General features: G+C 30.9%; 3 protein-coding genes across 5 annotated transcripts in view; all 3 read right to left on the bottom strand.

Moving 5' to 3' along the window:
• Positions 1–23987, bottom strand: part of LOC111425793 (uncharacterized) — a 38067-nt gene extending 14080 nt beyond the window's left edge. Inside the window, exons 1-7 of one of the 3 annotated variants that reach the window (XM_071200479.1) lie at positions 17826–18052; positions 17327–17450; positions 17144–17269; positions 16937–17088; positions 16733–16873; positions 11989–12035; positions 11000–11919 (exon numbers count right to left, since the gene is read on the bottom strand). In XM_071200479.1, coding sequence (XP_071056580.1) covers positions 11550–11919; positions 11989–12035; positions 16733–16873; positions 16937–17088; positions 17144–17269; positions 17327–17450; positions 17826–17882 — 1017 coding nt within the window. In that variant the 5' untranslated portion in view covers positions 17883–18052 and the 3' untranslated portion in view covers positions 11000–11549. Of the gene's footprint in view, positions 1–10999; positions 11920–11988; positions 12036–16732; positions 16874–16936; positions 17089–17143; positions 17270–17326; positions 17451–17825 lie in introns of those variants that run through there. The other 2 variants (XM_071200484.1, XM_071200490.1) reach the window with 2 other exon arrangements.
• On the bottom strand, positions 930–4752 carry LOC111425807 (uncharacterized). The gene is made up of 7 exons (XM_023060066.2): positions 4620–4752; positions 1856–1973; positions 1673–1801; positions 1474–1616; positions 1291–1422; positions 1188–1225; positions 930–1106 (listed from the first exon to the last, which is right to left on the bottom strand). The coding sequence occupies exons 1-6, from the start codon at positions 4677–4679 to the stop codon at positions 1217–1219; spliced, it is 591 nt and encodes a 196-aa protein (XP_022915834.2). The 5' UTR covers positions 4680–4752; the 3' UTR covers positions 930–1106; positions 1188–1216.
• On the bottom strand, positions 4993–9325 carry LOC111425778 (uncharacterized). The gene is made up of 7 exons (XM_023060019.2): positions 9196–9325; positions 9005–9131; positions 5898–6008; positions 5701–5840; positions 5497–5637; positions 5372–5439; positions 4993–5312 (listed from the first exon to the last, which is right to left on the bottom strand). The coding sequence occupies exons 1-7, from the start codon at positions 9250–9252 to the stop codon at positions 5027–5029; spliced, it is 930 nt and encodes a 309-aa protein (XP_022915787.2). The 5' UTR covers positions 9253–9325; the 3' UTR covers positions 4993–5026.
• Positions 23988–26064: the final 2077 nt, after the last annotated feature.

Below are 26064 nucleotides of genomic sequence, written 5' to 3'. Positions count from 1 at the left end.
TAATTTGTCCGTATATTTTTCACTAATATAAGTTGTAACTTTTATGGTTTCTATGGTTACATATCGTAAATTGAACTTGAAAAATTTTTAATTAAGGAAAAGTATAATTTTTGCATAAAGATGGGAATAATTTGTTAACTTCTATAGTTAGAATATAAAGTTCGTGCGATTTAGTGGTTTGAACATATTCGACGCATTATTTATGTGGAGATAAGTTTGAAAAATCAGTAATAAATTTTTTTTTTCTCTTTGTAACTCGATCCGGGGACATACTGTATAATTATTATGGCCGAACATTCAAGTAATTTTCAAAATTTAGGTCATATCACTGAATTATAGAGGTTTAAACCGGAAGTATTGTACATAACATATTTAATCGATGAAACGCATCACCTACAAAAAGTTCTTGAACGCGTAAAATATAACTATGAATTGTCAGTAGAGTACTTTTTAGTACAACTTTGTTCGAAATAAGCATCTTTTTCATGATTTTGTGAATACCCATTTTTGTTGATTCTGCAAGTGGGAGGACCAAACAGTAAAATATATCTTACGTGACTTCCTCTCCTAAATCAGCTTAGAATGAGTGGTTTCGGAGAAGAATAGCCTATCAGAATGGAATGGGTTTTCTGGATGTGACTACTATTCGTGCCAATCGATCGATAAAAGTATCCGATCTTTGGTTTAGTAAGATGCCGTTATATCGAAAACGGCTTAGTGGATTGAAAGGCGCGACGTCCAGTGTAGAACACACACCAGCACCATCTTTTCCGATAGTATAGTAAGTGTGAAAAAGATGCGTAAGGGCTCAAATTTCGAAAATTCGATAAAATGGTATTATAAAAAACATATAAACTCTATAAGCAGTTTTACTACGTCTGTATAATTTCTACAAAGCAATAACAATAATCATGAAATAGCAATAAAAGCATATATTAATGTCTATTTATTTCGTTACTACTTGTTACAATGTTTTGTTAAGCGTGTAAAAACATTCATATTTTATTTAAATAAATAATTCTTTTTTTAATTAGTTCTTGGCAATAACCCGTTGTACTTCTATTTTTTTTTTTAAGCTTATATTAGTAACTTGATGAGAAGTAGATCTAAAAAATATAAATATTATTGTTTGCAATTCTAAAAAGTATATATTTAAAATATATTTAATAGAAATAATAAATACTTACGGATTTTACCCTAATATTTGATTCATACGCTACATACGCTAGAAAAAAATTAGATTAAACAATTTTTATTATTTAAGATCATTTTAAGTATTAAGGTACCCACCATTGTTGTAAGGAAATTACTTATAAAACACATCGCCACACTAAAATTGATTACCAAAAGAACATATCCGCGTGCGAATATTGTCATTACAACTCCTATTACTGTTGTAAATATAAATTTAGTAGCATCATCCTATGAAATAACAAAGTGAGACTTGAAAAAAATTAATTTATGTAAACTTACAAGCACAACACTATCTTCAATCGTTCGTAAATCGGTAGACAAGACAATTGTGATAATTATATCTACACCCGTTGTCACAGTTGCTAATACAGCCCAAATTAAAACACTCATTTTAAAGTTACCATACATGTTTCGGTATAATACTTAAAAAAATATATAAAAAAGTAATTTAAAAAAATTGTTATTTCTATTTTCTTACCGATTCCCAAAAAAATCGAAGATGACAGCCATGTAAGTGAAAGTATAAGATAAAAAGCAGATATTGCGACCAATGTGGATTCATGGATACTAATATTGTAGAAATCTTCAGTTATCGGATATGTGAAACCTAAAATTTAAGAATTAAAAAATATATTTTTTCATGAAATTTTCATCTACTTACTTTGAAAAAAATGGTATAAAGTAAATAAGCTAAAATAATTAGTTGGATTAGGTTCCCATGTACCCACATAAATCGATAACACCAAACACGATAAAATCCACCATGTTAATCCTTGAATCTAAACAGTTAAAAACAATTTATTAATTTTAGATATAAAACGTATTAATATTACAACTCTTTTATTGCAATCTTCAAGTATTTTGCTAATCCTTATCGTCTTTTTTTTTGGAATAAACAAATAAAAATAGATGAGTCATGTATTACGAGAAAATGTATATCTTGATGTAGAATTTTTTTCGTGACAGATGAAATCAATTAATGTGAAACAATATAAAATAAAAAGTTTTATAATCGTTTTGTAAATCGATCGACCTTTCTCATTCAATTCAGTATTTTTAAATTTCTATTTTGGGTTATAGTACTCTTACGTTTTTAAAATTCAGATTATACATCTTAAAATAGCGATCTTTCTAGCACGACAAAGAGCATAAACTTGATAAAGTTTTGAAGAGTTGTAATAGATTGTGTTAATGTTTTTGCATAGAACCAAAATTTAAATTATTTTTATGATACATTATTATTATTTATGATACACAAGTTTAATATCAATGTCATAAACGACACCAAACAGGACCATAAAGAACCTAAGGACCAAAGATGCTCATAATTGTTGAATAACAAATTAATTGATTATAGCATAGATTTTTTTCTGACAATCATACAAAGTGTAGCTGGTTCCATGTTTAGATCAAATGATGAAGATGAAATTGACTTATAAGATGAATTGAAATTACAAGATGAGATGAAAATGGCGTGCCTTTAAAATTCCAGTATCAAACGTCCAACAGAAAACCACTAAAACGAGATACCGTTAGGTATTTACATAACCAGTTTAATCAGTACAGATAATATACTTAATTAACGGACTGTTACGAATTCTGCACATCCAAACATGAGCCAGGATTATCTTGATGAAATTCTAGGCTATAATGATAATTTAGCTGAATAATAGCTGCGGATAATGTATCTGTACACAAAAATAATGTCTGAGGCGAAATCAAAATACACCAGTTGTTGTAGTTGATGACGAATATTACTCCTATGGTGAAATCCCCCTTTCAATTTGGTCAAAAACGCTATGTGATGCGAATAACCAAATCATGGAATTATTTGGTACCAACATGAATGTTTTTACCGGTATGGAAGTTGCAATTGTATTACTTGTACCTGTCATGCCTGGATTGCTGTCTTTTTAAAAGAATTAATTATAACGCCTTGCTCGCAAGAAACTCGCTACTGTGTGATTAACGAAATGGATTGTGTCACCACGATTACTCTCTCTTCAAGGAACTCGATTGTAGCGCTTCTGCCACAAGCGACCTCGGCTATTATCTTTTTAATCTAGGTAATTTTAGTACTTGAGTTGCTGTTTCTTTAGAAACTACATTGTAATGCCTCGGCCGCTAATAAACTTGGCTATTATCTCTTTAATGGAGTTAATTGTGGTGCCTAAGTTGCTGTCTCTGCAACGAACTGGATTGTAGCGCCTCTGCCACAAGCGATTTCTTCTAATATCTCTTAACGGAATTAATTGTGGCGCCTAAGTTGTTGTCTCTTTAAGGAAAAGGATTGTAGCAAATTAGCAGAATGGATTATATTTTCTGTAATTGTGGTAATTTGTTGAAGTTGATAGTTGAAAGCATTTCTAAGAGTAAATATTGTCATTAAAAAGACTACCAAGTTTAGATTGAAGATAATTGCCTTCAGCCGAAAGGGGGTGAATCAACCCTAAAACAATGTATGCCTGCTAAGTCTATCAAAAGATGACTTGTTGGGTTCGTGCTGATAAATCTGGGTACGATAACAATATTTTTGTCTATGGCACAATAAGAAAAGACAAAATATATTGACCAAAGGATTTGAAATGGTGTACTTTTTGTACAGTATACTTTTTCAGCAATTATCATAATCTCGAACAAAATGATCGCGTCAATAGGAGAGAAAAAGATGGATCAATAAAATATATGGGGTTTGTGCTAAAAATCTATGCAATTGACAGAAAGACCAAAAAAATGGTACCACCGAATAATTTTCGAACTTTTTATCTGGCAATCTTCCAAATCAAAAGAAAATAAGTTCAAGAAACCCGTATTTTTGGAAACGCGTATTGACACCATTACTTTATAGCAGTCGTAAGCAATGTTATTACTGAAGCATAAAAAATGAACGGTGTATAACTAAGTGGACAGTGATATCATGAACTCTAACCTATAGTGGTAACTTTTTAGAAGAAAATGGGTAACTGGATGAAATTCCCTAATCTCAAAGCTTTCTAATATTGTCACCCTGTCACGTGAAATTGCGCAACAAATATTTTAGATATTACATTATTAATATTTTATTGCTTCTCTGATTAATATCCATAATTTATATTTTTTAAACGACTGTCTAGGTACTCTAGGTATCAAATACAAATTTTTGAGGAAATTATGTTACGTGAAAAACGAATAAATACTTTTTTGTTAAAACATTACGTTTAATTTCGTTCCCAAAAGTAAAAATAGGCTGATTAGATAATATAAAAATCGATGAAATGGTGTTATCTTAAATTAAATTTTACAATCAAATTAAGAAACAAAATAGCAATATATCCAATTCTTCAAAATAAATTTTGTAGTAAAAATTAACAAAATATTTGAACTTAACCAAATAAAAATAATTAAAATATATAATTAAATATATATTATAAAAAAAAATTTCTTACCGTTCCTAAAAACGCAGCGAAACCCCCTAAATAGCGTAAATGTGGACTAACTGTCTTCATTTTAAAGTTAAAATTTTTTTTTGATATTAATAATTGTTAAGTGTAGTTGCAAGCACGAATTTGTCGCTGAATCTGAATGTGGACCGCTCAGATGAGCACTTTTATTGATAATTGTTTATCGATAAAAATCAAGTACCATTCAGATAATTAAAAATCTAAGAAATTTATTTTTATCATTTGTTGGATTGGTTTCTGAGTCACCCTTAAAACATATAAAAATTTGAGTCATCATTAAAATATTTAATTACTAGAATTTCCGTTAAAAAAAAATTAAAAATAAATAAACACATAAATTAGAAGTGTACTAGGTATATATTTTATACGCCATTTTATTCATCAAAGTAATTTCAATTATAACTTTGAGGTTTTATCACCGCTTTACGCATTCTTTTTAACTCCCCCCATTTAGGATTATCATCGTCATCGTAATCCGGGGGTGGAATATATGGGCCAATATCACTAATTGCAAAATCAGACATACTCCTTATATCATTACTATCTTCTGAATTTTGCGTTTGATTTGATATTCGACGCATTTCAGGTTTATTAATTGGTTGTAAAGTTGGGTTGTTGGAATTATTTGAGTTTTCTTGTTGAGATGGAGGAGGATTTTCATTTGTATTAATAACATTTCTGAATTAAAATGTTTTAAAAATAATTAATTCTTTTGGGGAATTAAAACAAATACTTACGGGTAATGATAAGTACTATATAGATAATAAAGTGGTCGATTTATTGGTCGATTACTTTGAACTGGCTTCTAAAAAATAAATAAAAAAAAAACATTTTATAATTTACTTCAATTAAAAATACTTACTGGAATTCGTGGAAGAGTTTTAACCAATTTTGTCAAATATGTCGCTACAATAACGTTAATTATTAAAAGGACATAACCTCGAGCGGCTATAGTCATTGCAATTCCCACAACGGAACGATACATATATTTCGTTAAAGGATCCTAATTTAAAAACCCAAAAAATATGTTAGAAATTACGAGATCTAATCTATTTATGATTGCTACCTGATTATAATGACTTTCTAATTTTTGCATATCAATAGCTATAAGAATTATTGTAGTTACATCTAAACACGTTATGATTGCTGCTATTACAGCCCAGAAATAACTTAATCTGGCATATTCGTATTTTTCTTTCAAAAAACCTATAAAATATTTTTATGTATAATCCGTTTATTCTGTCAATTCAATTTTGTTCTTACTCCAAAATAAAATTATTGAAATAACTGCCCATATAAACGAAAAAACGCAATAAGCAAGTCCAAAAATGAATATTGTTGTTCCAGCGAAATGAGGCTCTAATTTCATATCATCTAAATAATAAATGATTTAAAATTGTAAACCTCGATATAACGGACTAATATATGCAAAAATTTTAATTTGCACTCATTAATCTCTCTCTGTCATTAATTTTTTGTTTTCATTGTTTCATTTATTTGTTTGTTAAAACTGTCAAAATATCATAGCCTTCTAACAAAAACACAAATGGTTTTTGGAATTCTATGTATGATTACGATAAATTTCAAAATATAAGGGAAACTACAATCAATAGATATATGAATGTTTGTAGATAATTTGTAGAGAATTAAATTCTCTTTCCGGTAGGCTAAAAAAATATGGGGCGTTTTCCAATGTATTTATCATCTTCATAAAAAAAATCTAGGCATAAATAGAATGGGGGTGGTTACGTTAGTAGTTTAGAAGGGTAGGTTGAAAGTACAAATAGCTCCTCAGGGGAGCCGAAGTCGCCCATGGTTCATATATCAAAGTACCCTTAAAATTCACTAAAGAATCACCCCTTGAAGTTTGTTGCAGTCATTCAGATACACTGTATATTGGGACATTATAGAATTTATATGTAATTAACAACAATTAAACAGATTATTTTGTTTTAATACATTTTCAAATTAATATCATTTAATTAGACAATTAACAACAATTTTATCTAATGAACAACACAAAAACAAAATACATATCTAATTAAAGTAGAAAAATGTAAATTTTGCCTGACAACTAAATATTGGGAATTGCTTGAATTAATAATAATAATAATAAAGTTTATTTCATTTTGTGCCACACTGTTTCAATTACATTCAGATCTGGATTGTTGGTAGGCCAATACATCCATCCTGCTGAAATATGTAATTTTCGCCAACATTTAACTGCACGATACTTGGTAGTATGCTGTTTTGTAGTATTTGTTGATATTTTGCGACGTTCACGGTGCCATCAATAAATTCAAAGCATCCTTATCCTGAAGCTGTCATACAGCCCCAAATGATTACTTTCTTCCTAAAATTTTACACATCGTTTTAAACAATCTTTATGAAATGCCTCATGTTTATTGCAAATTTCGATTCATCGCTGAATATTATCCTGGAAAAGTCTTCTGCTGACCAAGACAGTTTAGATTTTGCCCATGTGAGCCTGGCTTTCTGTTGTTTTTCTGTTAACAGTGGTTTTTCTTTTGCTTATAAAACAACAATTTTCTAAAAGCGACATTTTTTAATTATTGCTTGTAGTAAACCTCGTAAAACTCCCTTGATATATTTAATCCAGTTTCATTATTCCATTCAGCGGTAACTTGTCTTAAAATATTTCTTCGTCCTTTTTTGCAGATTTTTACAAGTATTCCATTATTTCTATCAGAAACTAACTTTGGACGACCTGAACTTTTACCCTTTGTTTCTAAAATTTGCCCAGTTTCTCCATAATGTTTAATTACTTTCCACGCTGTGCTTTTAGGAATATTAAGTTCGTCTGCTTTTTCGCGTATTGTCTTTGGCGTATTGTGGCAATAATTTTTAATCACTAATCACGGAATTTTGAGTCTGTACAGATACCACGCACCATTTTAATTGATAAATACAGATTTACTCAACAGCAACAATGTTACAAGCTTTAGAACAAACCGGCAATTTAACATTTTATTTTACATTATTTCCACAGTTTTCTTATCTTAATGAAGTTACTTTGCATTGTCCCAATATTAAGTTGTGAGGTAAAATATACATTTTACTAGTTTAATTAGAAGCAATAGGGTATGTATTTTGTTTTTTTCTGTTGTTCATTAGATAAAATTGTTGTTAATTATATAATCAAATGATATTAATCTGAAAAAATTATTAAAAGAAATTAAACTGTTTAATTATTGTTAATTATATACACATTTTATTTTGTCCCAATATATGTATAGTTGTTAGGGCTCGTAGTGTAATTTGCCAAAAATAACTTAAAATCAAAATAACTCGAAAACGAAAAATGCTTACCAATAACTTTTATCAAAGTCAACTTATTTATTGGCATATAATTAAAAGATGTTATAAAAATTATAGCATTCCATTTAAAATAACGAAGTAGTGGTCTACTTCCGGTAGACCAGAAATGGCGGCCATCTTGAAAGTATTTTAGATCGAAAGTTTCGGATGATTAACCCCTATTACCAAAATTTCAAACCTCTACGAATAGTGGAACCTAAACTAGTTCTAACGAAACAGTTAGGTGAGACACCCTGTATAGTTCCGCGTAAAAACGCGATTTATGTCGAAAACGACTGGGTGGATTTCAACGCGGTTTTAACCAATATATATCAAATAATTACATTTGTCGACTCCCATTATCAGTTTTTTTAAAGTTATATCTCTCGAATTTTTTTAGAGCAATTTACGCGAATTACAAATTAAAAAGAAGCAGTAATAAGACGTGCGGGAAGAGGGGAGTTCCATCCTATCGGAAAAGATGGTGCTGGTGTGCGTTCCAGACAGAACGGCGCGCCTTTATTTTTTATGTAGGTAAAATAAAGGCGCGACGTCCTGTTTGGAACTCACTATCTTTTCCGATTAGACGAAACCCGATAACATGAAATTTTATTTTATTTAAACAGAAGAATTTCACATTAGATGTGCAAACACATCACCTTTTCGGGCTTTCTTTATTACACGTTTTGTAGCTTTTAGAATTGTTCTTCTATCAATGTATCTTATAACGTTTGTAATGCTGTTCTGAAGTTCGATCAAGTTTGCGTATTTCCTTTTAAAAGCTTCGTCCTTAACATAGCCCCAAAAGTAAAAATCCAATGGAGTTATGTCAGGTGATCTTAGAGGCCAATATATTGGACCATTGTTTGCTGTCCACCTATTTTGAAAAAGCCTTTTTAAAAACATTCTTACTTAGTCCCTATTAGACCACACCACACATTAATACAAATTGTATTTGAGAACAGGCTGTATATATATATATATTCGCCGTTTTAACAAGATCCGTTATATCGAGGTTTTACTATATTTCTACAAAAGTGATGTTTACTTACAACGAAAAAAATGTTCGTAAGCAATATTATTGAATATATTACGCCCAGAAACACTATCTGCAATCCCAGCTTCTGCATATAACAGTATAATCATTGTTGCAAGAATTGTCCATGTTAGACCTTGTATCTAAGTTATTTAAAAATTAAAATAAATATATAAAATTAATATTCGTGAATGTAAGATTTTTTACCATTCCTAAAATCGATGCGATGATTCCCAAAGGACGTAAAAGAGGGCTCACAGACATGTTGTTTGTTATTATAAACCACTAACAAGAAGCAAAATATAAGAAGAAACTAATCAAACCTTAGGTCGGTATCATCTCGATAAGATATTATTAACGTTAAAGATAAATATTTATCAAAAAGATTCAATATTATTTAAGATAATTTAAAAAAAAAGATATCAACTAATTGATTGATTAATAAATTTTCAATTTCCGTAAATAACAAATAATAAAAGCATTAATAAATTACCTTTTATGAAACAATTAAAGTAATTAAAGTACAAGTTTTTGAGCCAAATAACTAAATAACTTAAAGATTATATATTAATTTTTTTGTCGGATTTTATTAAAGGTGGAAAAATGAGAAAATATCTTACTATGTTCAAAAACTAATATCTCAAGAACTAAAACGTATTTTGAAAAATCGTTTCTTTCGTTAGAAAGCCTATAATTTCAATTAGATATGCTAATAATTTCATAATAATTTATTAATATCCCGATTTATTGCGATTTTTTGAAAATCTCCCAAGAAAATGAAAAAACAGGGTTATGTTTAAAAATCAATATCTGAAAAACTAAAAAATATTTTGAAAAACCGTTTCTTTCATTCGAAAGCTTATATGTCTAACAAGCGCTGACAATTTCATAATGATTTATTTAAATACCAATTTGTTATGATTTTTTGAAAATAATTGCTTAACCCGAAAAATGAGTTAATGACTTCAAATGTTTAAAAATTTATATCTCAAAAACTAAATGATATTTTGAAAACCCGCTTCTTTCATTTGAAAGCTTAGAATTTGTACTACAAATGTTATTAATTTTATAACAAAGTTTAAATTTATTATACAAACAATATTACCTACTCTTTTTATGTCTTAACATTTCAGAAAGGTTGGTTAAGTCGTTTTTGATATGAGCTATCACAATATAGTTTTGAGAAAATCGCGTTTAAACTTTCAAATAATAAAAACTGATTCTCCTTCATTTCCAATGACTTATCAACTAACGGCCCATGGCCGGTCAAAATTCCTGAGAGCGACTTAACTAACCAGCATAAAACTTCTTTGGTTTTGTTTTGCGACGGAGTTATCATACTCTTCGCTTAAGTGGCTTTTTTATAGTCCACAACCGAGTTGCGGTCCAATAAAAGACGTTTTCGCTGCCTCTTTGGCCAACTTGTCCGCCTTTTCACTGCCCTCAATGTCTCTGTGAGCTGGAACCCACCCACCCATAGAGTGACATCATTGCCCCTAGCGAGTTCTCTCAGGTTACTGGTACATTCTCTGATCAGTGCAGAATCACACGTGTAGGCCTAAATTGCCTTTAAGACGGTCCGACTGTCTGTGAAAATGTTTATGGATGCACCTTTTTGTCCCTTTTCTAGGTTCAAAACGGTCCAGAAGTTTATAGCAAGAACTTCTGCTTGAAAAATGGTTATATCCGAGCTGATTTAATGCGGCTATTTGGTCCACTAATGCCCATACCTACTCCGGATCCAACTGTTTGATTTGAAGCATTGGTGTATCAGGCAAGGGCTCCTCTTTTAAGTTGAGGCTCACCCTTCATTAAATATAACCTTATATGGCTGGCCGAAATTATATACTGTCTGATATAAGGACCGTTTTAATTTCAATCAAGTGGTTAACAACATATTAAGAAGTGTTGATGTTAACAAAATTATATAATTTATAAGTTATAATAAATTCGGTTCAAATCTACTCATCTGTAACAATTCTTTTAACTTGGACAAATGAAAATTCTAATGACTGATATGAAAAGAATTTATTATCCATGTTTATCATAAAACTAATGATTTCGTAAGTTTCAAGGATTTTGAAAACTTTGTATTTGAATCATACTAAGCTTTCCAGAACATAAAATCACAATAAAGTAGAACCAGTCATATCTTCCAAAATGGAGAAAAAAAGCTACAATATGTTTTTGAAACTAATCCAACAATTTATACAAAAGAAAAATGAATTTTTGATTTTTTAATAATTTAATAATCGACCTAATAATTTTAATTTATTTGACAATATCTAAAAATTGACTGAATTGTGTGAAAATCAGTTAAATTATTATTTAAACACTCAAACAAGATAGATCAGAAAGCTAATTTCTTTCATCTCGATTCAAAATTTGTTTCAACATAGAACTTAGTTATATTAATCATTACAAATAATAAACCACAAAAAATACTGTAACATAAAAATTGCAATAAAACTACAAAGCTACATATAATTTAAATCTACAAAACTAAAAAAATAAAAACCATTTTTTCTCTAATTTCTTCTCCTTCATTATAATAGTTAGTTTTAATAATAACTTTTAGTTTTTAATGCCGATCTTGGCATTCTTTCCAATTCACCCCTTCTAGGATTATCATAATCGGGAGCCGGAATTTGAGGAGAAATATCACGAGGATCTCTCATATTATTATTATCTCTGTAATCTCTTTGCATTTGATTTGGTGCTTGAGGAGCTCGTTGTTTTTGTTGTTGTCTGCCTGGGATTGCAGGTTCTGACGGAATGTAACGCCTCGGTGGTTCTTGAAGTTGAGACACCGAACGATGATAATTCGGATCATCATCCGGAACGTAATTGTAGTTGTTGAAATTAGATGGAGATCTTGGTGATATTGGTGTTATTGGTGATCGGGGATTTTCATTCCAATTAAAACTGTTTCTATAATCACACGAATATTAAAAATGATTTTTAATGAAATTAAATATTTAACTGGAAATAAATACTTACGGGTCTTGATAAGCATTAATAATTGGACGGTTATCTCGAATAGGATTCTAAAACAAAATTAATTTTTAAAGAATACATTTATAGCCAAAGTGTAGTTTTTAAATAATAATAAAAATCGCACTAACTTTTCTTGTTATTGAATAATATTTTTAAATAAAATCAAAACTAAAATGTACCGTGTATTCCATAACAATATTCCAAAAAATTGATTATTTACGAATTTTTATATCGATTAAAAAATATTATTTATTAATTGAGAAGTATTGAGTGTTTTGGGTAAGTCCGTCTTTATGATCATCACTGCTTGGGTTCGAATCCTTTCTCAATGCCAGATTGGCACAAGTCTGGCTTGTTGGTGGTTTATGGAATATCCATGATAAAATCCTTACTGGATATTGAGAAATATATTGAAGTTATTTTGTTTTTCTTAAATTCAATAAAGATGACTCGTTCAATAAATGAATGGAGATTGATCAAGCATAATTTGCATATCTTTCAAACCTATTGAAAAGTAGTTATTATTAACAGTAGTACTTAGTCTTCTGCCATCACTAATTAGACTTCTTTATGAAGGTTGTAGCCTTGTATCAACAGTACCTAGCCTTCTCCCAACAATATCTACTCTTCGGTCAACAGTATGTAGTATCTAGCAGTATCTAGTACTCCCTTAAGTGTATCTACTCTTTTACCAGCAGAATCTTCTACAACGGTATCTAGTATTCTCTCAACAATATCTAGTGCTCTGCAAGCAGTATTTAAAATTCTATAATGAGTATCTAGTCTTTTACCAGCAGTATTTAGTCTTGTACCAATTGTATATAGACTTTTATAAGTATCTAGACTTCTTTATAGACGTTCTAGTCTTGTAATAGCAATGTCAAGTATCTAGTATTCCATCAAGACAACCTAGTCTCCAACCACTTCCTTCTTTAAGAAGATTCTAGTCTCATATTAGCAGTATCTTGTCTTCTGCAAGAAATATTTAGTCGGCGAAAGAAGAATTATAGCCGCCGTTATCTCAAGCTGTTAAAGATACAACGTTAAAGATAAAGTGATAAATTATTAATGATACAAGATACTCCAAAACTTTTTATTGTGGTGTTAATTAAAACTGCACTGATTGAATTGAGTTGAGTGTCATAAAAAATAATACTTACGACGATCATTTTGACAATTATATATACATAGAGGCATTTATAGATCACAATGAAGCGTATTAATATATCAGCATTCCTTCAATGTCCATTCCCACATGTCCATACATTCACCTTTTTGTAGATACTGCATTCTGGATGCTATACGATATGAAGTAAATTTTCCTTTGTCGAATATCGAATATTGATATAAACATTGATATAAATAACAAGATGACACAATACAATTAGTTTCCATAAAATTCCTGAATTAGGTACGACGAGAATTGGATTTTTGCAGTGGTATGACTTCAACAAAGCATACACTTCTGGTCGGGAAGATGTAGTGAATTTTAATTGTTGTCATTATATCCATTTTATTATTCGAATATTTATAATTTGTACAAAAAGATTACCACAATTCTAACACATTTTGAATTCGAACTAATACGTAGTATGATCCTCTTTAATATACTGTATATGGATTGAATAAAAACCTTGGCAGATCCATTACGTTGCTAATAAGTATGTATTTACACACTATAACGCCGGAAAAAAAAATCGGTTCAAGTTGTCCGATCGAAACTTGACTACAACTTTTGGCTCAATATTCGGTTTATAAATCCTTTTTAATAATACTTCTCTGGAACAAGAATTGATCTTCCAGATTGCAATTATGTTCATTCCAAACCCCTAGGTCTCTAATACAAGCCTGCAAAAAATTTGACTCAAATTGCAAGTATTGTTATATCCCGCATTTAGCAATGATAATTGGTTGTTCATAATTCAATATCTACAGTTGTTACCGATTAACTATAACAATTTGTGTATTACAGAATCGTTGAACTGTTACAAGGGGATATCACTAAATGCGACCATTAGATTGTAATGAAAACTTTTGGTGTTAGGTGGAGCAAAATATTTGACAACTCTATCTGTACTTGTACCAATGCGCTTAAAAGAATAAAATCCAAACTGTTTGAGGACTGCGATATAACCAGCAAGTTGAATTGTATCCAATACAAAATTAATATTGGAAAGGGCAAAAATAAAATTAGTATGTTTGTAAAAATTTCATTTGTTATTTAAGTTCATTGTTAATATACGCAACTTTAATCCTTCTGACCAAAACTGTCACCTGTAGACACTATGTCAAAGTTGGTCAAAGTTGAATCTATAATGATACATCATGAATGATACGTCATGATACATTTCGTAAACACTACCATGGTACTTCAAGATAGTTTTCCAAAAAGAAATCCATCACAACTTTTTAAAGGAAGACCTGTCGCTATTACAGAAACCTCCAAGCTTCGTTATACAAGCGCCGATATTCATCTTGCACTTTGGTCATTGTTTCGAATTTAGGAAGCTACAGAAGACTTGTAGTGTCCACATCTCGTCTGGCGTGGGTTGATTCGCTGCTGTGTAGTTGTCGTGTTGCGTCATCACCTGTGCGTACACAACTTTGCACATCATACCACGAAAACTTTGAGAGCTTTCCTTTTATTTGGTGAAGATTTCACAATTCTATCTTGCTTTGTTACTTTCCTGTGACCGGTCAAAAGTGCACCATGACTTTAGGGATATACTGTATATAGTATGAAAAAGATATGTGTATATTTTTTTAAAGTTTTGTAATAATATTTGGTGTATAATTGTCTTGCTACGTGTATTTGGTTGCCTATCCTTTCAAAAATACTTTAACTTGAGCTTATGTAGTATCGACTATAGATACCTTAGCCGCTTGATATGTTATGTATTTATGTATTGCATACTAATAGTAAGCGCTTGTTAAGAAAAATAACATTCAAAAAGACTGATTTTTATTACAATCAATATATCTCTCGCTTATTCAATCTCACATCACTTATGGATAGCTTGGAGTCACCACAACTTCTCTAAATGTTTTTTTTTGGGATACAAAGAACAAAAGATGCAGAAATGCTTTAAAAAAACTTTTATGGAAAATGACTGTTTGATGCATATATTATGGAACTATGAGAAGTTAGCCCCCACTTATTCCAGACTCCAATTAGATAAGATTTTACATGTATAGCATTTTAATTATAACAAGAGAATCTCTCAACCGATTTTTGAAATTTTCCCGATATTTATGCATCTGAGAGCAAAAGTATAAAAGAGCACTATTGTTAAGAATAAAGTTTGCTACAACTTTTGTTCTAAAAGTTTTTTTATAGCATGCCCCGATGTCCAGGTGTTACCATGCAGTACTTTCAAAACGACGAAATTCATAAAATTTCATCATTTCGTATTTTTCTCAATATGTATGCCCCTGAATGCAAAAGTATAAGAAAGCAATACTGTTAAGAATGAAATTTGCTACAACTTTCGTTCTAAAAGTTTTTTTATAGCATGCCCCGATATCCAAGTGTTACCATGAAGTACTTTCATAACGACGAAATTCATCAAATTTACATATTTTCGTATTTTTCTCAATATCTATGCCTCTGAGTGCAAAAGTATAAGAGAGCAATACTGTTAAGAATGAAATTTGCTACAACTTTTATGTTAATACTTTTTTTCTAAAACATTCCAAATCCTTAGTTCTATCAACAACAGAATGCAAAACCACGATTTCATCTAATTTTCACCTAATCGAAGTTTCCTCGATATTTATGCATCTGATAACAAAATGTATAAAAGTGCAATATTGTTAAAAATAAAATTTGTTACAAGTTTTATACTAAAACTTTTTTCCTAAAATATCCCCAACACCGTACTTAGATTAACGACATTAATTTTTTTCTTATATCGACATGGTGTCCTTCTGAAGGGCTGTCTGTACAAGGTGAACGGGAAAAATGAGATCTGGCATTTTGTGATTTCGATATAAGAAACTACAGTGTGTTAATTAATTATCGTACTCGACATCATCATTTGACATCATTGCAAGTATACAACCAAATACGCAAATCGCGTATTTCAATACCTACACTGTGATATTGGTTGCATACTTGCAATGATGACGTAGGGTACGATAATTAATTAACACACTGTATGACCAATCGAATGACATATAGATCTTGACAATCGAATACATCGTTTACGAGTTATGACCACCTAAAATGGATCATTTTTTGTGTTATTTTCGTGTACTTTCGCAATATTTTGGTGTTTTAGCGGAATTCGACAAAGATTTCGAATCGGGCATTTCCACTTTCGTATTGGCCAAGGATTAAGCTTTCGAATAAGATATTGTTCTTCGAAATCAGTTGAGGGTTTTCTTGTTGTAATCAAAATACTACACATGTAAAATCTTAATCGGGAAGATTTTACCTTTTTTAGGATTTTTAATTTTTGGGATGACCTATGGCGTAAACGCCAAGATAGGTATCGATTATTACACCAAAAAATATCATTATAATCGTTGGGCCACATTTCGTGGTCTCCCTTTACTAGAGATTTAATTTTATGCTCAACGTTAAAATACTATAAAAACAAATTTTTTGGAAAATTGTTATGGAATTTTCACCTTTTACGTGTTACATTCAAAATAAAATTAATTGCCATGATAAGATTTTATAAAATAAAATTGTAATAATAAATTTTGGTACTCGTTTATTTTAAAGAGTATTAAAAATACTTACTGGTGATGGTGAAACTTCTTTTGAGTATTTCAATAAATATATCGCTAAAATAGGGTTGATTATTAAAAGAACAAAGCCACGTGCAGCTATTGTCATTGCAATTCCTACAACTGTACCATAAACATATTTCATTGAAGCAACCTGAATATAAAATTAAAAAAAAGAAATATAAAACAACAAATTTAAAGTATTAAACATGATTACCGTGTAATCATCTTCCTCTTTTAACGAATATTTTTCTAAATCAATAGCTAGAATAATAATCAAAATAAAATCCAAAATTGTCGTGATTATAGTTATAACACTCCATGATTTACAACTTATTCTGGCGTTCTCATATTTTTCTCGCATAAATACTTAAAAACAATAAAAATAGAAAAATTAATTAAAATTATTTTAAAATTAACTTACTCCATGTTAATGTCATCGAGGATACGGCCCATATAAACGAAATAACCAAATAAAGACATCCAAAAACAAGAACTGTGGTCCCAGTAAAAATCAGATCTGATTCACTTGAACCATTTGAATCTCGTTCTAAATAAATACCAGTTAAAAGAATTTTTATAATTGTATTAATAATAATAATCTTACCTAGAAAAAATAGTGCATAAGCAATCAAATTAAAATTATAAAAATTGCTTAACTCCGGTTTCCAAGCTTGCGAGGATAATAAAATCACCAAAAGTGACAAAACGGTCCATGTTAATCCTTGTAACTTTATAAAGTTTTCAAAAAAGAATTTTATTAACTTACAAAAATTTCGAGAAATATAAATAATTGTTGGAGAATTTCTTGAAATTGATTAATAATGTTTTATTTTATCAATATCGATTTAGGAATTAATAAAAATACGATGAATCACACGATTAAATATTTTCATGACATCAATATATGACGTCAAATATATTTCTTCCTATTTAATAAATTATAAATAAAAAAAATCTAACTATCTAAGTAAAAGCAATTTTTAATAATACGAATGATAATAAGCATTTAAAAACCAAAATTTTAAAATTACTGCGCATTTTCTACCAACAAAAAAGTTACAACGATTATGCATTAAAGCTTATTAAGAAAATTTGATTTTTACCGTTCCTAAAATCGCAGCTACGATACCCAAGGGGCGTAGAAAAGGGCTCACACTCATATTTATTGCACTACGTTACTTTTTAACATAAATTAAATATGTTGAAACCACGTAGGAATGTCCGCGAAACTGATAAATTAAAATCTGAATCTTCTCGTTTCGTTTATTATCAATGTTTAGATAAAGATTTATCTATCTCTTAATCGATAACTGGGTATTTCAGAGATTATAATGAAATTGTTATCGTATTAAATGGATTTATTTCATCTATTTATTTTTTTAAAAGTTTTTCTTGATAAATATTGTTCTTTAGACATGCTCGTTTATGAATCATTTATAAAAAATATAAAAAGCAATTCGCTAATAAACATTTTATTGATGGTGACATTATTTTAAAGTTTATTATAGAACGGTAGATAAAGTTAAATAAATAATTTCTGGTGTGTTTCTGCGATCATAGCTCCATCGTGTCATGCTTCGACTCTTAACCTCTTAACCTCACTATGGTTATGCATATAGAAGACTAAATATTGATTGGAGAAGACTAGACATCGTTTGCGGTAGATTAAACACTACTTGGAAAAGACTAGGTACTACTGGCAGAAGACTAGATGCTGATGGCAGAAATTTAGATACTGCTGGAAACTGACCGTAAAGCGTTGGCTATATACAGCTACTGAAGACTAGATACAACCACTGGAAGACTAAGTCCTGCTGGTAGAAGACTAGTTCCTTCTAGAAGAAAACTTCATACTGCACACAAAAGATTATACAGAGATGGCAGAAGACTAGCTACAGGTTATTGACAAAAGATTAACAATTACATACAGTTGGCTAGATATTGTTTACAAGAATTTAAATTCATTCATTCAGAGAACTCCTTGGCCATTTTTTTATCTACCAAATCTACTCCGTCTTTGGACACGACATCTTTAGCGTTATAAAACATTTCAATAGCACAAAACATATATTTCTGCCCACCACCATAGACTCGTTCGGAGTTTTTTTCTTTCTTCCGGGATTTGTGATTACTGATATGGATTACTGATAACTTCTCAGCTTAACACAATGTGTCAATGCAAAGTCTGCCAGACACTGTAATAAATTTTTTCTCTCCTCTAAATGATGATATCGTGACTGACGATTCGTTCTTCCAATATCGCTTGTTTTGGGATATGACATTTATCATTCTGTATGTGCCTCCGTTTAAGACGAAAAACGCAATGATAACGGACAGTATATGTTCCAATAAGTTCAGCTGTTTTAATGCGGTCTTCAATGAAAATCGCAAATGTTTATTGTAAGTATCCTATGTGATGTAATCAAAATCTGGTTAGGTTGGCTTCTTATCCAAGCATGAATAACAATGGCGTATAATTAGTACTATTATGCAGGCTGACGCGATCGTGGCTCGTTGTAATTGATCAGTCCAAGTTTGTCACTTTATTCCGGCGTAATGAGAAAGCATACCAAGAAGAATCCGATGAGATCATTCAACTACGCCATCGGATTGGGACTGAAACGAATAGTTTTATATATAATAATATATAAAACAAGACATACCAAACAAAATATAACGTAAGCAATTATTACATAAGGGTCACAAAGGGTTACAAATCTCATTGTTGCAAAGGGCTTCTCTCGACCAACGATCCTACTTCTCCCTTTCTGGTTTCGGCTCTTCTTGTCTGAACCTTTAGACCCTAGGAACTCGTACTCCAACTCATCCACTCAATCTTCTGGAACTCGAATTCTTCTTTGTTTCTATCATCAACTAAAACTGACTCTGACAAAACTCCATGACTAAAAACTTCTCTTTGAACTCTGTCTCGGACTTCAAGACTGAACTGTCTCTAACTTCTTTCTTCAGTGGTCCATCTCTACTCCAAACTAACTGAGTCTTCATAACTGACTGACTATGACTAACTGACTCTCGTTCTTCTTCCCGTCTGAGATTTAAAACTCTTTTGTTCTGAGCATTCTTGCAAGGAAAAACTTGAAAACAAACAGCAAAAAAACATGCAATTAACATACCTGCAATTAAGTCAGAATCACCTAAGCCTGTACTACTAGGTTAAGCGAAACCATTGTATTATTATCATAAATAATGAATGAAATCTCGTTTCCAAAAAGACAACACTATAATCTTAGTGGCAATACAAGAATCAATATCGAGCGCCTTGCTCAGATGCTAAATTCTTAATCCAGAATATTCGGATGTCTGTCCAAATTTCTGTTAATTTGCAAATAAGGACGCACTCTTAGAGCATACTTTAGATAAGAGAGAAGACTAAATTTTCTAAACTAGTAATAAAAGCCATTATGAACATATAGAGGTGCTACAAGAAAATAAATTTAGCTCGCGTCAATTTAAAAAGCAGATGACACAGCCAAATGTATGTACACATTTTACCCAAAATACAAAAATCAAGAGGATTTAGGTCAAGCGATTGAGATGGAGAGGCCAATGGACTTGTCCTCAACTTGCCCATCTTCCGGGAAGCACCTTATCTAGATATCGCCGTATATATCGGATATCTATGAAACTAAAAATCTTTTTCTACAATTTTTTTTCAAGTATTACCGAGGATTAAATCCCCAAGTTGTTGCGTATAGGTTGATAATCACCTGTATAATTTCAATTTAAATGTATAAATCATTTATTAACTCAAAAAATAAAAAAACTTAGGATAAGTGCTGACTTCATTGAGTGAAAATAATAATGGTTAATAAAATAAAACGTAATGAAAAAATTACTAGATTAAAAGAACATCACTCTGATTTTATATATGAGTTAAAAAGGTCTTAAATTGCAATGACACGTTCGTATTTTAAGATAAGATATAATATTAAGAGAGTTTGATAGTAATAATTGGGCCGCGTTATACATCACTTGACTAAGCGATGTTTTATCGAGCATAAGAGGGCTGTAACTTGGAGGAGAAGGGGTTTTGAACAAAAAGTTATATGAAAGACACACCTTAATTTTTGCTGAAAAATCAACCCTTGAAATCTTTCGCATCAATTTAGAAATACCTGTATATTACAACATTTCGCACCTAAAAGTGTGTATTTTGCATTACATACCCTGTATCTGAAAATAAAAAAAAAACATTTTAAGGGATGAAATGGAAAAATAATTTTGTCCAGCTAGAATGGGCAAATACCCCATTGTGAGACGTGGGACTAAATCCGAATGTTTCTAGTTCTCGGTCTAGTGTTAGTTCTAGTGGCAGTGGTAGGAAGCGCTAGTTAGCATAAGATATTACTATGTTGTATATTTTTATTGAACTAAAACTAGAACGAGAGCTAGAAACATTCGGGATTAGTCGTGAAAAAACTTTCAGTTGTCAATGTTAACTTTAATTTTATTATTATATTCGTAATCTTCATAAAATAACCTTTAAAGTGAGTCCAAACATGACACATTTCTCTCAAAAAACCAAAAAGTTCGAACTTTCAATTATTAATTTTGACATACTTGTCAAATTCATAAAAAATCATTTAAAATGAGTCCAAACTCGACATATTTAACTTTGATATTAATAGAGATACAATCACTTTCGGTTTGAAACGTCAACGTCAATTTTGTTAAACCCAAAGTTAGCAACAATGATGATAGCAGTTTAATTTTTAAATATTAATACCAACCTTAATTTTTGATTTTTTTTCATTATATTTTTGTTTTTGTGACAAATGTTAAGACGTTTTATAAAAATTAAGAATATGTCAAAGTGACATTGACATTTCAAATCGAAAGTTGGTTATATCTCGAGTAATATTGGAATTAAACGTATCATGTTTGGACTCAAAAATCCTCTTTAAAGAATTTTTCACTACGATTACAAATATGTCAAAATTGACGTTGACATTCTTAACCGAAAGTTGACCATAACTTCATTAATATTGAAGATAAATATGTCGTGTTTATACTCATTTTAAAGGATTTATAATGAAGATTACAAATATGTCAAAATTGAGGTTGACATTTTAAACCTGAAGTTAGTTATAACTTAAGAAGTTTTATAACTGAAGTTTCTTTTTATTTTTAACGTGTTTTTTGGATCATTTCGCATTGATTAAAGAAACATCGTCGATTTTTAAGCCACATGATGATTCTTGAATTTTTCCCAAGTTTCTTAATACACCTATCCCCTGATTTACACGGTAGATACGTTCCTGAGAAAAACGTGTAAATCGAAAATTACAAATTTTCAAGTCAAAACCGTGTAAATCGAAAAGCTTGTAGAAAATGCATAATTTTGCTATTTAACAGTTGTGATTTTTTTCAATATTTTTAGGTGTACACAGAAATAAAAATAAAATGCATTGACAGGTGAAAATATGTAATATATTTTAAGTCAGCACATAAGCTCGGGATTCCCCGTGAGATGTGTACACAGCGCACGTGTTCAATCACAGTAGCATTTAGTAGAGTACGATAAAAACCAAAAAAACTTGGAAAACCGTGTAAAAGCGAAAACGTGTAAAACAAGTACCGTGTAAATCGGGGGATAGGTGTATTTCTTTTCTTAAAAAAGAGCGTTCCTAAATTTTAACCTGTTAACTTGTAACACTTCGTCCTTAATTTCATTTTAAAACCTTTAAAACATTAATTTTGTAAATTAGTAACTAATAATCTGATTTCGACTTTGATATGTGATCTTTTTTAACAAAAGAAAAAGAAATATTAAGAAACTTATTTGTAAAATGGATAGGATGAGGGATGTTAATCTATTTGTAGAGGTTCTGAAGATGGCCGAAACTAGTTAGACTTAAATTCTATATACAGTATGTCCGTAAAGTAACGGATATAGGCGATAAAATCATTATAAACGGTTTATGGAAAAATCTCTGAAACGGGTCTAAAGATTTAAATTTTTTGCAATTGTTTGGTGTATATTTTAAATTTCTTCTGCCATTTTTAAGCGAGTTATGACGTCATCATTTTTTTTTCAAATGGCAATCCCTCATTTTTATTACGGAATATAAAAGAAGATTTTTTTCTGAATCTAATACAGTCAATATTGCTTACAAAAGAAAATTTTCGAAAAAAATTACTTTAAAGTTTAACTACTTCAGATCTGTTAACATGATGAAAATAGCAGTAGCCATGAGTAACTATGGTAAACAATTATTTTAAACAATTTCCTAAGTGTCAAAAACTGATTTAGTAAGTAGTTGACCTCTTTAATACAACATATCCTGATAGCCAACTCATTAGCCAAAGTATGGTAGCCTAGCTGTGACTAAATTTAAACAGCATGGCCATCTCTCGAAGCATTTCTCGAAGTCTGGCCTACTAAATGTTGCAAGGGAAGTTCAACAAATCGTGATTTTGGCTGGGCAAGAAAACCGGCATGTTACTGTACAGAAGTATTGGGTCTAATTTCGACATTAGTAAATCAACGGTTCATAAAATTTTAAAACCCGCAAAATATCATTCCCATAAAGTAAACATGATTCACGAGCAATGAATCTTAGTTTTTGCATCAACAATTTTGCAACGATGACGTAGACTTTGTCAAAAACATAATTTTTTCGACGAAGGGACATTTACATTGAGTGGACAAGTAAATAGACTAAGTCGTCGGTATTGCGCTACCCAAAATCCAAATTAGCCAAGAAAGTCGTACACCCAATATCCGCAAAAGATTTGAGGAAACCTTAAGTGGAAAGAGATATTTAATTTTTTTCACAGCGATGTCATTCTTTCCATCCCGATAATGTTGACACAACTCAATTCCAACGGCAGTTATTCCAACTAAAGTCCCTAGATTTACAAAGTACCGCGGTTCATGAAGCCTGTTTTCGATCCAAAATGGCGGTTTGACAGTTTGTCACTGCATGTCACCACTTATTTACAAAAATATTGCCGTCCTGTTGGCTTTGGAGTTGCAAAAATGGCAGTAAGAAGGACTTTTGACTCTTCAGAGTACCACGAGAAAAAAAGAAAGGAAATTTGACGTAATGTTTTGGTTTGTAGTTTTAAATTTCCTGCTAACTTTCGAGCCAAAATGGCGTCAAACCGCGGTACTTTGTAAATCTAGGGACTTTAATTCCAACAAGATGGCGCGCCACCACACTTCAAGAAGCTTTACTAAATCAATTTTTGACACTCAGGGAATTGTTTGGAATAATTGGTTACCATAGTTACTCATGGCTACTGCTATTTTTATCATTATACTAATTTGAAGTCATTAAACTTTAAAGTAATTTTTCTCGAAAATTTTCTTATGTAACCAACATTAATATTGATTGTACTAGTTTGTAAAAAATTTAAATCTTTAGACCCGTTGCAGGGATTTTTCCATAAACCATTTATTATGATTTTATCGCCTATATAATAATAATAATAATAATAATATATCTTTATTGTGCCTTCCACGGAATACAAATAACATTCTGTTTCATAATATAAATTAAAGAAGGAACACAATGGGCGGGTTCCAGACAAAGTCTGCTCATACCAACCCAGTTGGTTGCAAAGAAAAAAATAAAAATTAACCGAAAAAAAAAACATGAGAAAGAAAATAAAAGAAAAAAGAACATATGATATGAATTATAAGATAATTCAACAATTAAAGCAAAAAAAAAAAACACAAATTTATACTGCCTTCACAAACTCCAACCGGCCAACGGTAAATATCCCAGCATCAGATATTATTCTCCCCCTTGCTGCTGAAACCACAGTCGCATCAAACACTTTTTGAATGTGCATAAGCTCAGAGTTCGCATATCACTTGGCAATTTACTATAAGATTTGTAAATGTGATAGCTGAAGCTTCTTTCAAATAGAGACGTTCGATGTTTTGGTGGATATATAGGATTGCTTAATCTCGTAACATATGGGTTTGTTGCCGGTTTGAACTTATAAGCTATGAAGGTCTCTTCTTTGTTTCATTGACAACCATTTTATATCTTTTAGCTTATGAGTAACTCTATCAAATTTTCTAATACCATAAATATACCTCAGACAACTGTTTTGCACTCTCTGTATGCGGTTAGAAGTTACCACATCAACAGCCGGGTGGTAGAGTGGCGCCATATAATTAAACTGGGATAGAACAAAAGACTCACACTGTTGCTTTTTTAGATTCACCGTAAGATAGGCTCGATGAGGATAAAGTCCACGCAAATAAGAATAAGCATTTTTGATGTAATAGCCAATCTGCGATCTGTATCTAAACGTATTATCTATTCTTAACCCTAAGCATTTGGATTCCTGAACTAAACTGATTATTTCACCATTCATTTGTATATTTAACACAGGTCTGCTACTAGCCCTGGCATTACCGAGACACATATACATGGATTTACTTGGGTTGACTTTCAATTGATAGTTAGCTGCCACACGATACATTCTATTTAAGTCGCTATTTATTTTAGCTTCAGCAATATGATAATCAATACCTGGGAACGAAAAATATAACTGTAAATCATCAGCATACATATTAATTTTACAATACTCCAATTGTTTTGCAAATTGTGACGTGTAAAGCGTAAACAACAACGGCCCCAGAACTGACCCTTGCGGGACACCTGTGGTAATCCTTGCTGGACACATCGTCTCCTATCCTACACATCTGCGTCCTATCCGTAAGATAATTATTTAATAGAGAAATCGCACCTTCAGTAAAACCCAAGCATTTTAAAGTATTACATAATTTCACGTGATTTATAGTGTCGAAGGCCTTAGAAAAGTCCAAAAAACAACTGCAGTATACTGTTCATTATCTGAAGCGCACAATATGTCATCAGTTAAGTTCAACATCGCTGTTGTACAACTATACCCAGGTCGGAATCCCGATTGTTCTTGTGGCAATAAACTATTTGATTCAACATAATTCATCATTTGCACTTTCATTACCTTCTCCATGACCTTCGACAACACAGGTAAAATACTAATAGGACGCAAATCCTTTAATTCTTTCGGTTCTTTTTTTTTAGGATAAGGAAGTACGACAGCTTGCTTCCACGATGTTGGAAAAACGTTTTCCGTGATGCAGTAATTAATTATATGCGCCACATAAGGTAGTATAATTGGACAACACATTTTTAACATTTCAACACTAATTCCGTCCACTCCACTAGCTGTTGACGATATAGAATTAATAATAGCTAAAAGTTCTGCCGTTTCAATTGTCTTAAAAGAGAATTCTGACGATACATGACTGTTATGAATTTCATCATTTACAGGAACAAATGAATTTGCAATATCCCTAACACTATTTAAAAAGAA

Source organism: Onthophagus taurus, chromosome 1, assembly GCF_036711975.1.
Source record: "Onthophagus taurus isolate NC chromosome 1, IU_Otau_3.0, whole genome shotgun sequence".
In the NCBI taxonomy this organism is placed as follows: Eukaryota; Metazoa; Arthropoda; class Insecta; order Coleoptera; family Scarabaeidae; genus Onthophagus; species Onthophagus taurus.
Note: the sequence above shows the minus strand (reverse complement) of the source record. Positions and strands in the feature narration are given on the sequence as shown.